This window comes from Xiphophorus hellerii, chromosome 21 (genome assembly GCF_003331165.1).
Source record: "Xiphophorus hellerii strain 12219 chromosome 21, Xiphophorus_hellerii-4.1, whole genome shotgun sequence".
Classification (NCBI taxonomy): Eukaryota; Metazoa; Chordata; class Actinopteri; order Cyprinodontiformes; family Poeciliidae; genus Xiphophorus; species Xiphophorus hellerii.
The window spans coordinates 25,835,972-25,851,605 of record NC_045692.1 but is presented as its reverse complement, the minus strand read 5'-3'; the positions used below and the strand labels follow the sequence as shown (position 1 = coordinate 25,851,605).

At 40.7% G+C, this 15,634-nt stretch overlaps 1 protein-coding gene across 17 annotated transcripts in view; it reads left to right on the top strand.

Moving 5' to 3' along the window:
- The first annotated feature begins 1,982 nt into the window (after window positions 1-1,982).
- Window positions 1,983-15,634, top strand: part of LOC116712074 (NACHT, LRR and PYD domains-containing protein 3-like) — a 1,065,068-nt gene continuing 1,051,416 nt past the window's right edge. For 3 of the 17 annotated variants that reach the window (XM_032551830.1, XM_032551833.1, XM_032551829.1), the window contains exons 1-4: window positions 2,007-2,205; window positions 3,926-4,072; window positions 5,436-5,582; window positions 7,926-8,152. In XM_032551830.1, the coding sequence (XP_032407721.1) occupies window positions 2,066-2,205; window positions 3,926-4,072; window positions 5,436-5,582; window positions 7,926-8,152 (661 nt within the window). In that variant the 5' untranslated portion in view covers window positions 2,007-2,065. Of the gene's footprint in view, window positions 2,206-3,925; window positions 4,073-5,435; window positions 5,583-7,925; window positions 8,153-15,634 lie in introns of all 17 variants that reach the window. The other 14 variants (XM_032551852.1, XM_032551831.1, XM_032551827.1 and 11 more) reach the window with 9 other exon arrangements.

The following is a 15,634-nucleotide window of genomic DNA, read 5'->3' as shown; positions in this document are numbered from 1 at the left end:
AAGTCAGATTTGTTTTAATATTGTGGATGATTTCAAATAAAATGTTTCCACAAATCAGTTTTTAAATATTTTATTCAGTAGGTGATTCAGAAGTTTTAAGTTAATCAGTTTAACTAAATCTATGGATACATCTTTACCAGTTTATCTTTCCTCAAACTGCCGGCTCCTCTGTTTAGAATATTAATTGATTAATACAATATCTCTTTCTTTACAAGGAACCAGAGGTCCGCTAGACCTTTTGGTTCTCTGTCATTTTAACCAACAGCATTTTAAAAAATCAGTCATGTTCTATTTTTATCCATCAAACTATAATCATATTAACTTTAGGCTATTTAGCCCCATTTTTATGCAGTTTAGTTAATATTCACCAAGTTAAATCATGAATCCAGATCCATCACACATAAAGCAGATAAATTCATAAATTCTAACTTTTCCTCCATAGTGACACAAACCACTGACTGAGGCCCCAATAACTTAGAATAAATTAAATTAAACAACTCCAATTAAATTACAAGCACTTCACCTGCTGCAGCTTTACAAATTCCTCCTGGTTGCATCTAAAGAAATCTGCGCTGCTTCATCAGTCAGTTGGATCTGAACCAAACCGATTAATTGATCTCTGTGAGTTTTTTACCCTGTGCAGTCTGGACGTTCGCTTTTACCAGGATTTTCTTTTCTTTTCTTTTCTTTTTCATGGTCTCGTTTCCTGAAACGGACAGATGTTACGTCTGCCACGTTCCTCCTGAGCATCGCTCTTCTTCAGAGCGCAGAGCGTCACGTTTTCCAGCTCCATTTGTTAAAAGCACAGAGAGAGTTGAGTTTAGTTCTTCACAGCGGCGGACCCTCGTCCTCATTGGCTAAAGCTCTAGTTCATTTCTGCACTGTCATTTATTTCCTCAGGATAAACTGCCGGCTCCTCTGTTTAGAATATTAATTGGTTAACACAACATCTCTTTAGTTTTCTCTGGTCTGTAATGGAGGCTGGAATTAAAGGCTCCATTTCTACCAAAGGTTTGGTTTTCTGAACCAGACGCTCCAAAGCGTCCGGTACCGGACGTCCAGAACTCCTCAACACGCCGTCAGCTCCGGTCAGAAAGACGCATTTAGCTCAGAGTCCATGAGATGATATTCAGAAAGGATTTTTTATTGATTGATTTTAGTTGCCTCTGTGATGAACTGTTGTAAAATCTATAATTCACACATCTATAATTAACATGCGCAGTCAAGGCTGTGAATTAAACAGGAAATATTCTGTTATCGTGACCTCTGACCCTTACACTGTGTTTCAGAGGGCAGTGCCACATAAACACCAGCAGCTTCAGCATCCAGCTGTGTGTCTCTGAAGTCTATAGAATGACCTCTGACCTTTAAGAACCTGGATCATCTGAAACAAAGTGAGGCCATTTTCCTTCTCTGGACTGACCTGATGGAGTACAGCGATCCCTCGCTGTAACACAGTTCACCTTTTACAGCTTCGCGGATTTTTTTGTCCAGTTTTTTTTTTTTTACAGTGCATTGTGTTCTGCATCCTGATTGGCTAAACTGTCTCCGCGCTTCTTCTCTACCTGTGTGCCAATAACGTTACGGTATTTAAATATAGTAATACAGCAGATTTTGGTAAATGTTTTTGCCCAGAAGAATAAAAGAGCAACAACTATTGATAATTATGTTCTTCTGAAAAAACTCACCTGCACTTCAGGCTTCAGGAGAAAAAGCCAGCAGAGATCAGAGTCAGGCGGCGGCGGCGTCACAGTCAGAGGATCAGAGAAACACGAGTCACAATTTGTCCTGCTGTTCTTCATATTGATGGTTAAATTATTATTTTACTGTAGTTATTTGTAACAAAGCGTTATATTTGTTAAAATATGCTTGGGCCTGAAAACAGGTTTTGTTCTTTGGTTTCAATGTAGAATATTTAATTATGCTAATAATTTAATAACATTAATCAGCTAATTAACTCAACACCTGCAAAGGTTTCATCATTTTCTGGTTTCTGACACCGAAAACCCAGATTACCCAAAGTTAAACCAGAACCAAACCGGATTTTCATGATCCGCTTTCTGAAATGAGCAGCGCGGCACCTGTAGAGATACTGCGCATGCGCAAACATAATCAGCTGATTTATACAAACCGAAACTATTTCACCAACAATTATCCGCCATTTCAGGACTCCATTCTGTGGCGCAGACTTCAGCGGTCGGTCCGGTGAGTTAGAACTTTCTATCAAACTGGTTCCGACCCGTTTTTAAACGCTTCTCTGTTTCCGGACCGGAGAGGAGCGAACAGACCGAACCCTTCAGTAGAACCGAACCCTTCAGTAGAACCGACCGAACCCTTCAATAGAACCAAACCCTTCAGTAGAACCGACCGAACCCTTCAATAGAACCGACCGAACCCTTCAGTAGAACCGAACCTTCATCAGAACCTCCTGCTGTTCAGATATGGTCTCTGTAGCCAGAAGAGGCTGAAATGTGATTTAATGTCAGATATTTCACGGCGCTGCCGCCATTTGCGGCTCTGGATAGAAAGTTTTTCGTCTCCGCTCAGAAAAAACGTTTTGAAAAGTTTCCGTTGATCCTTCGACGCCCTGAGGAAGCATTGCTGATGACGCATGCGCACTGCGGCCTCCTGACACTGGAACCAGGGGTGTTCAAGGTGCGGCGCGGGGGCCATTTGTGGCCCTTAGAATAGTTCTGCGAGCTTCTCAAGTTCAGCTAAACCTTTTAATAATGCTTAGTGAAATTTTCCTTGAGAATTTAAAAATAATTTAAAATGTTAAATGTTAGCAACAATCAACTTTATAAACTGTTTTTCCTATTTGAATCTTCAAATGTTTATTTTGCCTCAGAAAAAAATGTTTTAAAGTCAAAATGACAGTAAATGAAGGATTTATTATCTTTTAACCACAGACAGCTTTAAATGGTCTAGTTAAAGTAAACCAGGGCTTTGTGCTGTTTAAATCTGCTCTGACTGAGTCATGATGGAAAAATGAAACTGGTTCATCTGGTTTTCTGGTTTCTCTCCAAACTCCAGCCAGAGTTCCTGTTTCTTCCTGCAGAGCCTTTAAATTTCTGCTCATTAATTATCATCCTGATTAATGCAGGAGGAAATGATTCTATAAAATTCTCCTGGTTAATGAAAAGGTTCTGGATCAGAAAGTGTCTGAACCAGATCGACTCTTAAGGACAGAAAACTGAACAAACTGCAGTTTATTCAGGAATGTAGAGTTTATTTATTGTTCAGTTTTTTATTTTAAATGATTTTTTTTTCTATGTAACAATTTAACGTCTGTAGATTAGATCTGTTGTTCTCCTGGTTAAAGGGGAACCAGGTTCTGCTCCACTGCTCTGGTCGGGTCGGTTCTGGTTCTGGAGGATCGGTGTGGTTCTGTCCAAGTGTTTGTGGACTTGGAGAAGCGTCACACCGAGTCCCTGAGGGACTCGAGTCCTGCTGCTCAGGTTTCACTGCAGTTACAGTTTTATGAATTTTATGAATGAACTTAAGCAAAACCTAGTGCTTTAGCTAGCAACTTGAGCAAAACTAAGCACGATAGCAAGAAAATTTAGTAAAGCCCAGCACGTTAGCTAGCAACCTAACCAAAACCTAGTGTGTTAGCTAGCATCCTGAGCTCATCTCCAGCATGTTTGGTCAGCTGGGTTTTCTGCTGCACAATGGCTGCTGAAAAAGAAAAGAGTTTTGTTTTTGACTTGCCATCCAGAAACCACTTGCTGCATCCTGTTGGTGGTGCAGGAGGCTCTTCTTTTGCTTTCCAAACATGGACAGTTGCGCATGTGTTTGCAGCCATTTTCCTGTACACTGGTACAGGAAAATGGCTGCGTAAATGCTGCGTTGGGGGCGTGTCCAGCAACTGCTAGTTTGGATTTAAAGTGACAGAGACCCTAAAACATCTCTGGTTCCGTCTCAGATTGGCTTCCCAGCAGAGGAACCTGAGGATGAATCCAGAGGAGAACAGAGCAGCTGCTCCATCACCCAGCGGCGTTTCTATGAAGAGTGACCGATCCAGAGATCTTCCTTTGTACTTCAGTAATCATCCTGGATTCCCAGACCAAAGGTAAGTCGTCTGTTAACCAGAAATATTTGCATTTGCCCAAAAATGCAGCATCAACATAAATGAAAATGCTCTCAAAGAAAAAGATAAATCAGTGAAACGTTGCAAAGCTTGTTTCATTTAGTCATGTGTCAGACTGCTCCTGATGAGCATTCGCCTTTAAACGGGACTTTTATGCAAAATTCACATTTTTCGCACTTTCTACTTCCATTTGTGTTTCTATGTCTATTAAAAACAACCCAAGCACTTAAAAACACAACTCAGCTGTTTATAAGCTGCAAGTTAATGTTTTTGGTATCTGGAAAATGAGCCGTTTCAAATCCTTCCAGAATGTAGCGTACAAATCAGCAGGCAATGAATGTTGCTTAGCAACCCCAGTAAAGCCTAGCTTTTTAGCAGGCGGTCTAAGCGAAGTTCGGCGCGTTAGCTAGCAGTCTAAGTGAAACACGTGTTTATTAGCACCCGAGTAAAGCCCAGAGCGTTATCGAGCAACCCCAGTAAAGCTTAGCATGCTAGCAAGCAATCTAAGCAATGCCCAGTGCGCTAGCTAGCAAAATAACCAAAACCTAGTGCGTTAGTTGGCAACCTAAGCAAAACCTAGCACATTAGCTAGCAGGTTAAGTAATGCCGAGCGCGTCAGCTAGCAACCTAAACAAAACCTAGTGCATTAGCTAGCATCCTAAGCAAACCATAGCACATTAGACAGCAGGTGAAGTAATGCCCAGCGCGTTAACTAGCAACCTAAACAAAACCCAGCGCGAATTCTAGCAGCTTAAGTAATGCTGAGCGCATTAGCTAACAACCTAAGCAAAACCTAGTGCGTTAGCTAGAAACCAAAGCAAAACCGTGTGCGTTAGCAAGCAACGTAAGCAAAACTAAGCGCGATAGCTACAAGCCTATGCAAAACCTAAAGCGTTAGCTAGAAGCCTAAGCAAAACCTTGTGCGTTAGCTAGCAACGTAAGCAAAACATACCGCGTTAGCTAGCAACTTGAGCAAAACTATGCGCATTAGCAAGAAGATTTAGTTATGCAAAGCACTTTACCTAACAACCTAACCAAAACCTAGTGTGTTAGCTAGCATCCTGAGCTCATCTCCAGCATGTTTGGTCAGCTGGGTTTTCTGCTGCACAATGGCTGCTGAAAAAGAAAAGAGTTTTGTTTTTGACTTGCCATCCAGAAACCACTTGCTGCATCCTGTTGGTGGTGCAGGAGGCTCTTCTTTTGCTTTCCAAACATGGACAGTTGTGCATGTGTTTGCAGCCATTTTCCTGTACCAGTGTAAATGCTGCGTTGGGGGCGTGTCCAGCAACTGCTAGTTTGGATTTAAAGTGACAGAGACCCTAAAACATCTCTGGTTCTGTCTCAGATTGGCTTCACACCAGAGGAACCTGAGGATGAATCCAGAGGAGAACAGAGCAGCCTCTCCATCACCCAGCGGCGTTTCTATGAAGAGTGACCGATCCATGGATCTTCCTGTAGGCTTCAGTAATCATCCTGGATTCCCAGACCAAAGGTAAGTCGTCTGTTATTATTAGAGGTGTTTTTTGTAATATCTTTAAGTTGCAGTGGGTGGCATTATGAATATTTAAATGGAATCCTTTTTAGCTTAGCTCATAGCCTTCCACGCCTACCCTACCTTTGTTTACGTTCCCGGGCCGTCTTCGTGCGTATCTGCGCGGCTGGATATGCTCGCAGCCTCCTTTGTTCTGGAGATCTCTGGGATGAGTCAGAGATCAGTGATAAAACTGTTGGAGTTTTGAGTCCAAATGTCTAGAAGCTCCTGTCTGCTGTCAAACATTATGAACATCAATTGTAGTGGACACCAGGACTATTTAGATGTATTTAATGACTCCGCATTGTTGTAGGAGATAGAAGTGAAACTGAAAGGATTGATAGGGGAAGAGGATGAAGAAGGAGAAAAACAAGATCCAGGTCAATCTGATGAAGAGACAGACTCATGGTTTGTTCACACCAAACGTGTTACACGTGTCAAAAACACGTCTGGCGCTTCAAGTTTGATGCGTGTGCACTTCTGGTGCGTTCACACCAAAGACGTTTTTAGCATCAGGTGCGTCTGATTTACATTCAAATCAGCGTCATAAAAACGCTCCACACGGTTCAAATCGCGCTGCACTAGACGCTCAAAACGCGGCTCCACGTGGAATCTGAATATAAACCAGATGTGCCTGAAGTTCAAAACGGTTCGTTTAGTGTGAACTAGAGAGAGCCAGAGAGACAGCAGGAAAGTCGCTGGGCTTGGTGGGCCTGGATTAACTTGTATGTTTGTCTAGGCCTAGGGCAGAAGTGGGCAACTCCAGGCCTCGAGGGCCGGTGTCCTACAACTTTTAGATGTGTCTCTACTGGAACACGCCTGAGTCAAATAATGATGTCATTAGCAGGACTCTGGAGAACCTGACTGCTCTTAGGAGGTGATTCAGCTACTTGATTGAAGTGTGTTGGACCAGGGAGACATCTAAGAGTTGCAGGACACTGGCCCTCAGGGCCAGGCATTTGTGATGACAATGTCCATTTCTTGGTTCTGGTTGACATGGGATTAAAGCTCAACATTTGGTCATAAAGGTCTACGCCAGGTGTCATCACTTCTGGTTGTCACACCTGGACACGAGCTTTTTCTTTGTTTGACCATCGACTGCAAATATCGTTTAGATCTTTCCCATAAATGGTGGAGGCCATGACCACAAGTTTATCGTCAAACCACTTTGTGACAGTCAGCTAAGACTCTCCTTTCTGTTCACAGTGGCCTATTATCCAGTAACTGGTGTGACTTTGGTATTCTTTGGTTCAAAATAATGGTTCCAGTTTCTGGAAGACCTTTTGAGAAGTTTGTAGAAATTATTCCTCATCATTTTCCTGCTAATAACTGGAACTTTTGATGTTTTAGCCCAGAAGATTATGACTCTGGGAAAGCCAAGACAGGCATGTGGCTGATATTTTAAAGAAAGTCCTTGTTCATGTGTGTGATTTTATAATTCTATTATGTTCAAATTAAATAAAAAAACAAAAAAATTAAATAAGTAAAAATAACTGAAGTCTTAATTTCTTGGGCAATAGTGTTTAGGGACCCCCTGCAGTTTGCAGCCATTTGTGGTTTTCATATCAAGTAACAAACAATAGACGTCGACCAGAAATGGATAATTTCTGGTTATTAAATTTACTTTTCAAATTTGGCCTCTTTTTTGGTTAATGTGATTCATTAATTACTAATCTGTAGCCATTATTAACTCCATCATAATTTAGACTGAAATCATCCTGATGTCCACTATTATGGACATGCTGTGAAATTTAAATAAAAAATAAATCTAATAAAATGGTAAGATGTTCATTTTGCCCTAAATAGGTAGGAAATAAATACAGAAACTGGAAGACACTTTTTTTCTTCGCTGTTAGGAGGGTATTTAACTTTTAGAAAGATTTTTTTTTTACATTTTTGTTAAAACTGTCAGTATGTTATGACAGCATGCGATAGAAAAAAATCGATCTCCTCCTTCTCCCAGTGCTAACTAGAAACAACCAATCAGACACAGGAGGCGGGTCTTACAGCTGTCAGTCACCCTTAATGTGGTGCTGCTCATCCCCATCTTCCACTCCTTTACTTATCCTCTGCTATGCTGCAGAGTCTGTCATGAATGCTAATGCTAGTTAGCATGGCCACTGATGTAGGCAGATCAATGGTTGTCTTTACATGAGGTTGATTGACAGCGCTGTGTCTCATTCCCAAAATAATAAATACTGATTATATCTCCAATTATTATTATTTTACTTGTTGTGTTGTACCTTCATGAACATCTTCATCTTCACTGTTAGTGAACTATTTCATGAAGAAATGTCTTCACAGAGGGAGGAAGAGGAGCAGCGTTGGTGAGGAGGAGCAGCCGTCCTGCTGTGCTTTGTGTCAGAAGGTTCTGATGGATCCGGTATCTACCAGCTGTGGTCACTGGTTCTGCAGACAGTGCATCAGGTTCTACTGGGACCAGTCTGGACCCTCCTCCTGCCCCCAGTGTGGGAAAAAAACCAGAACAGGAGCTGGACTGCTGACAGCCAATCAGAGCAGCTGTGCTCCAGGTGAGACTGAACACCTCCAATCAGAGCTTCCTTCTGTCGTCTGTTGGACCAATTTAATGTCTTTAGTTGGGATTTGGACATTCAAGGTTTTAAAGTCTTTCAGTGATCAATTATTTCAGCTAAATCTGTTTCCAGCTGTAAATGGATCAAATGTGTTCATCCCAACAACCTGCTGGGTTTGATTTAAAGTTTGATTTACTCTGACAATAAATCTCAGATTATAGTTTACATATTTATGTGCAAAATGTAATAATTATAAAAATGTTTTACTTCTAAATGGCCAAATCAGATGCATAGTCAGATAGAAACATCAAAATGAGGACATGGTGACATGAAGAGTTTATGTTACGTAAAGTTGCTGCATTTAATGTGTTTCTGTCAGCATTTATTCATCTCATCTGCTTTATGAATCAGATCATTACAGTGAATGGGGGAAAAAACACAAAAAAGAAATCTGACTTCCGGTTATGGCGCTGAGGTGAGCAGACGCATTGAACCAGAGCTCCCAACTCGGTCGTCTAATTCCCCTTTGCCAGAGCTGAATTAACCCTCTAAAATCGATTATTTTATGATGAAAAGGGGAAAGGCATCAAAAAGTAACGATAAATCAAAACAGACAGAGAACTTTTAAAACACTGTTTGACGAAGGCGAATCTGACCAGCACGTGGCTATGGAAGGGCTTCAGGCTAGCATCGGAGCTATCCACAAAGAGATCGGAGCTATCCGGGCAGATGTGAAGGAAGAGCTGAGCTGCTTTCGTGACGACTTCTCCGCCGACATGAAGAGAGATTTAAGACGTTTTCAAGAAGAGATTAATGGAAGACTAAACGAAATCGTGTCGGACATAAAAGAGAACCAGAAGAGAACGAGGAGTCGTTAAAACGTGTGGCAGAAATGGAGGAGTGGACCGCGGCGGCGAAAGAGGTGCTGTCTCAAACTATAAGCAACCAAGATAAAATTCAAGCCAAACTGACTGATTTAGAAGCACGCTCACGCAGAAACAACATCCGTGTGTACGGGATTTCGGAGGACACAGAGGGAGACAATTTGTTGGAGTTTATGGAAGGTTTCATTAAGGCTGAGCTGTCACTCCAGGATACGGATCTAGCTATACAACGCTGCCCCAACCGCCGCAGAATGCGAGCCCCCGCTCCGTGGTGATCGCCTTTCTGGCATTCAGAACCAGGGATTTGGTCCTTCGCGCCGCGTGGAAGAAAAGAGAGGTACACCTCAACCAGCAGCGGGTCTATTTCGACCAGGACTACCCGACAGAGACCCAAAAGAAGATGAAAGCTTACGCCCCTATCAGAAAACTTCTGAAAGAAAAAGGTCTCCGTTTCCAAACCCCGCAGCCAGCGAAGCTCCGAGTGTTTTTTGACGGTCACCGGTCACGTATAGCAGCGCGGCGGAGGCCATGAAGGACCTGCGAAAGAGAGGTCTCACTCCCGACGGCAATAGCAACGATGGTTCTCCCACGGCAGCGCCGATGGAGAAACTGGACAGACTGTCCTGGGTGATGGCGGAGGCCAAACGACGGAGCTCCGATGCACACGGAGAGAGAGCACGGAAAAAACTCAGCGGATTTCGCCATGAGGCTGGAGACGCTGCTGCTTCTCCAAGTTAAGCGCCGCTCGGTAAAGCCATGCGGCAAGATAAGCAATCAGTGATCTGATCCAGCGCGTGGACTAAGAACTGAGACACTGTCAGACATCATTATAATATCCCTTCATTCAACTTTCGCTAATGTTAACTAGAAATACATTACTGATAAAAAAAATAAAATAATAGATAACACATGACCGTAGTTTTGGGAGCCGGTTTAAAGGCTCTGATTGTGCACTGAGTTAAACTCATACCGAGCTATGTCAGTTTTTCTTTGGAGAGACCCCCCATGAAGAGACCCCCCATGGAGAGAGTCTCATGGGGATTTTTCTCTCCACCCAGGACTCCTTAATGAGTCATTTTGTTTTGGAAGTCGTTCCTTTAGTATGTTTTCAAGTTTCAGGTTCTTTGTTTTTGATTTTTACAAATGTTTTATTATTAAGGTCACCTTGGATGTGTAAGTTAGAGGGATTTATCCATTTATTTATTTATTTATTTTTTTCCAAAATTTATTTATGCTTTAACATGAGGTACAGTGTAAAGGCAATGCAATAGTTATATAGTTACAGTGTACATTTAAATACAAACATAATTGTGCTAGAACAAGCCCAATTATACCCACATATATACACTTACACAAAATACATAAAATGGATCAAGTCAAAGTAAACATATTGCGTTAGCGGACAGAAACAGATACATCATAAGATAAACAAAATAAAAAAGGACCACAGTACTAAATATATGTAAATTTCTTTCCCTCAACCCATACAAACACACACTCGAAAAACGAGAAAGAAAAAAATAAAAAATCAGGTGCCAGATGATACTTCTGTTAATGTTCTGTTAACTTCTTTCTTCAGGAAAGAAGATGAAAGAAAAAGAAATATTGATAAGAATAATAAACATCAGCTACATACGTACCACCTTATCAGTCTGGAATATTAGGGAAATTAATCTTTCTAAGGGTTCTTAATAAGGGGCTCCACAAACCCAAAAATCTCGTAGAAGAGCCTCTTAAAGTAAAACGGATTTTCTCAAGTTTAATGAAATACAGTGTATCTCGAAGCCAGTGGGTATATGATGGAGGTTGAGGCGACTTCCATTTTATTATAATCACTCTCCGTGCCAAAAAAGTCAAGAAAGCCAAGGAGGATATCTGAAAGGAGGACAGGGTGGACTGTGGAGGTTCAACTCCAAACAAAGCAGTCAAGGGGTCAAGCTCCAATTTCTTGTCAAAAATATCCGACAGAATAGCAAAAACTTTGGACCAATAGTTAGAAAGCTGAGGGCAAAGCCAGATAGTGTGGATCACATTGGCTGGAGAATGTTGGCATCTATCGCAGGCAGGAGAAACGTTGGTGTAAAACTTGGCCAGACATGCTTTAGTATAATAAGTGCGATACACAAGTTTGCATTGAATTAAATTATGTCTGGCACAAATAGAGGACTTATGCACCAATGATTAGTGTCCAAAGATCCTCTGAAATGGTTTGTCCAAGGTCTTCCTCCCAAAGTGATCTATAGGAATTCAGGGTTTGTGGGCGTAGAAGCGTGATTTGATTGTAAATAAAAGATATGACTCCTTTCAATTTGACAGTAGGTTTTAGAAAAATGTCTAAAGGTGAATCTTTGGGAAGGTTGGGAAAATTTTAATAAGTAGAGCGGACAAAGCTGCGCACTTGCAAGTATCTAAAAAAATGATGGCGCGGGATATCAAACTTTTCAGAGATTTGTTGGAATGAGGCAAAAGTATTTCAATATACGTACATATCATGAAAAGTTCAAATTCCTGTTCTCCGCCATGACAGGAAGGTGGGATTTATCCATTTAAAGATTTATGCTCCAACAGCAATATGAATTTATAACTATTAATGTGCACGGGTTACAGAATCCAATTAAAAGAGGAAAGCTCATAGCTAAGATGAAGAGAGAACAACAAATTATCTTCTGGCAAGAAACCCATTTAACAAAACAGAATCATGAAAAATTTTTAAAAATGGAGTTTAAAAAGACATTTTATTCCTCCCACTCAAATGGAAACACTAGGGGCGTGGCAATATTAATTGCAAATAATGTGGACTTCCAGGTATCCAAACAAATTACAGACAAAGAAGGCCGTTTCGTTTTGGTGAGGGGAACACTAGACTCAAACGAAGTAACTTTATTTAACATATATAGGCCTCCAGGACATGACAAAACATTTATTGATAGAATATTTGATCTTATATTGACTGAAACATCTGGCGTGTTGATATGTGGAGGGGACTGGAATGCACAACTGGATCCTTCCCTGGATTCTTCAAACCCTTTAAAAAAAATCAACTCAGAATCCCTGTATATAAACAAAATGATTAAAAGGATTGGCTTATTGGATGTCTGGAGGGAATGCCACCCATTGGCTAAAGAGTTCACCTTTTTCTCCCACCCTCATGGCGTTTACTCAAGAATTGATTATTTTTTTCTATTTAGAGCAGACAGATACAGGGTCCTAGACTGTACTATTGGTACTAGGGATGTGTCGGATCACTCTGGGGTATACTTGAAACTACATTTAGATTCTCACCCTAAGACAACAATATGGAGACTTAACACAGCTCTGTTGAACGATAACAAATTTGAGGAATTCATTAACAAGGAATTTACAGAATATGTTGAATTTAATAACAGCGAAGAAATGTCTCCGAGTATATTATGGGATGCGGCAAAAGCAGTACTGCGTGGAAAAATTATAATGTGGGCATCAAGGAAGAAAAAAGAAAAATCTGAGCAATTCAATGACCTGACTAAACAACTAAACATTTTAGAGCAGAAACATATTGAAACCAAAGACCCTACTCTACTACAGCAAATAGCTGCAATAAAAGTCGACCTAAATCGGAAGCTCAACGACAAAGTGATACTTAATCTCAAATATATTAAACAAACTTACTATGAAAATGGACCTCAAGTGAAAAAAATATTAGCCTGGCGACTAAAACAACAACAACTTGACAGATCCATCTTTAAAATTAAAAACCCCATTTCCAACCAGATGTGTTTCTCCCCAGACGAAATACATAAATCATTTGAAATATACTACAGGAACTTATATAGTCAACCTGAATTAACTGAGCTACCCTCAGTAAAACAGTTTCTAGATTCTTTGGATCTTCCCTCAATTGGCAATGAGCAAAATAAGTGGTTATCTGCAGATATAACACCAGCAGAGCTCGATAAAGCCATCTCAAAACTGAAAGCTAGTAAGTCACCAGGAGGAGACGGATTACCAGCTGAATGATATAAAATCTTTAGGAGATCTGTAACACCTTTGCTGTTAAAATGTTTTAATCATTTGCTTAAAGGAGGGGAGACTCCACCATCCTGGAAACAAGCAATAATATCCGTTATACCAAAACCAGGAAAGGATAAAAGTGAGTGTAGCTCATACCGGCCCATTTCAGTCTTGAACATTGATTATAAAATATTCACTTCAATAATTGTCAGTAGACTAGAAAATATTATCCCCGAACTGATTGATACAGACCAGACGGATTTATCAAAAATAGACGTTCACAGGGTAATGTGAGGCGAGCGTTACGCTGGTTCCACATTATGAGCAGAAATAATCTGAAATCTTAAGCAATCAGTTTCGATGCTGAAAAAGCCTTTGACTCTGTACGATGGGAATACTTATATCTGGTTCTGCAGAGGTTTGGCTTTAATAATACAATCATAAAGGGTTTAAAATCAATATACAATTCGCCAGTAGCCCAGATCAAAATACATGGAGGCCTTTAAGGTACAATTCCTCTGGAACCAGGATGTCCTCTGAGCCCAATTCTCTTCGCACTTTTTATAGAGCCACTTGCTCACAAAATTAGGGAAGACCCAGAAATTAAGGGAATCATATTTAAGGGAAAAGAATAAAAATCATGTCTATACGCCGATGATGTCCTGGTGACCCTATCTGACCCAGATGCCAGTCTACCTAACCTCGTGTCCTGCCTCTACCAATTTGGACTTTATTCAGGTTATAAATGAAATATTAGAAAAACTCAGACCCTGTGCTTTAACTACTCACCAAGAGAGGATATAAGTAATCGGTTCAAATTTAATTGGAAAACAAGAACCATGAAATATTTAGGTGTTAATATTACTAAAAATTTAATCAAAATATACAAAGCAAATTATGGTACTATAACTAATAAAGTTAAAAATAACCTGGACAAATGGGCTCCCCTGACGCTCGATTTGTACAACCGAATAGAAATCATAAAAATGATCATTTTACCTCAACTGTTGTTCCTTTTTCAATCTTTATCAGTAGAAATTCCTACCAAGCAATTTAACGATGGAACCGGATCATCTCCAGGTTTATATGGCAGAATAAGAAACCGAGGGTCTGCGATAAAACGTTACAATTACCAAGAGATGAAGGAGGAATGTCTCTCCTCTGTTTGGAAAATTATTACAGAGCAGCACAACTGCAATTCGCGGTTTACTGGTGTGAAGAGGATTATGAAGCAAAATGGAAAGAACTAGAATTAAGTCAAACTGAAACCCATACAAGCTCTGCTGGGGGATAAAACCTGGAGACTATAGATGCAGGTGAGTTGAGTGTTTCCACAAAAGTCTCTCTTAGCATCTGGTTTAGAGAGTTTTCCACTTTTAGAGAGGAAAACGAGGTTATTAAGTTGGATTGAGCATGATAAGGATTTTGTACCAGCACAACTTGACTCAAAATTCAATCAACTAACCAGAAAAGACATGACATCACACTGCGTGATTTCTTCTGGAGCTGATCTGGAAAGTTTCCAACAACTGCAGGAAAAATTTGACCTTGACAAACGAGACTTTTTCAGATACCTGCAGCTCAGGCACCACTTTAATAAGAACATTAAAATATTGGAAAAAATGATCAGGACCTCACTAATATCTTTATTGATGCTTATAAAGGTAAATCTTATAAGAAGAGGCTGTCCAAACTATATGTGTGCTTAGAAAATAATAAAAAAACATCTACATTATTTATTAAAAATACATGGGAAAAGGAGGCTAAGCTAACGCTGACGGAGGACGAGTGGCTCAACATTTGTCAAACAAACTCCACCACCACCAGCTCAGGACACTGGAGGGAATTTTCATGGAAGAATATTGTTAGGTTTTTTATAACCCCCAAAAGAACATTTTCTCAGACCGGAAGAGCTGAATCTGGGCTTTGGAGACGATGTAACAATATGATGGCTGACCTCTTTCATATTTTCTGGGGCTGCCCATTGATTCACTCCTACTGGCTAAAGGTAGTCAAAGAGATAAGAGTAATTCTTGGTTTTGAAATTGAGCACAATTTTAAAATTATATATTTAAGTAATTTACCAAATGAACTCAACACTCAAGATAAGTGGCAGGAGTGCTGACGGACATCTTCAACCTGTCCCGACCTGCTTCAAGTCTACTTCCATCGTCCCAATCCCCAAGAATCCCAACCCAACCAGACTCAATGACTACCGCCCGGTAGCCCTTACCCCCATCATTACCAAGTGCTTGGAGCGGCTGGTCCTAGCACACCTCAGATCCTGTCTCCCCCCACACTAGACCCCCACCAATTTGCATACAGGCAGAACAGGAGCACAGAGGACGCAGTCTCTATAGTGCTGCACTCTGTCCTTTCTCACCTGGACAGTAAGAACACTTACGCCAGACTGCTGTTCTTAGATTTTAGTTCAGCATTCAACACTGTCATCCCATCACAACTCATTACCAAACTCACAGACCTCGGCATCAGTCCACTCATGTGTAACTGGTTGCTCGACTTCCTGACCAGTCGACCTCAACATGTCCGGCTGGACAACCACTTCTCATCCACCATCATCATAAACACCGGAGTGCCACAAGGC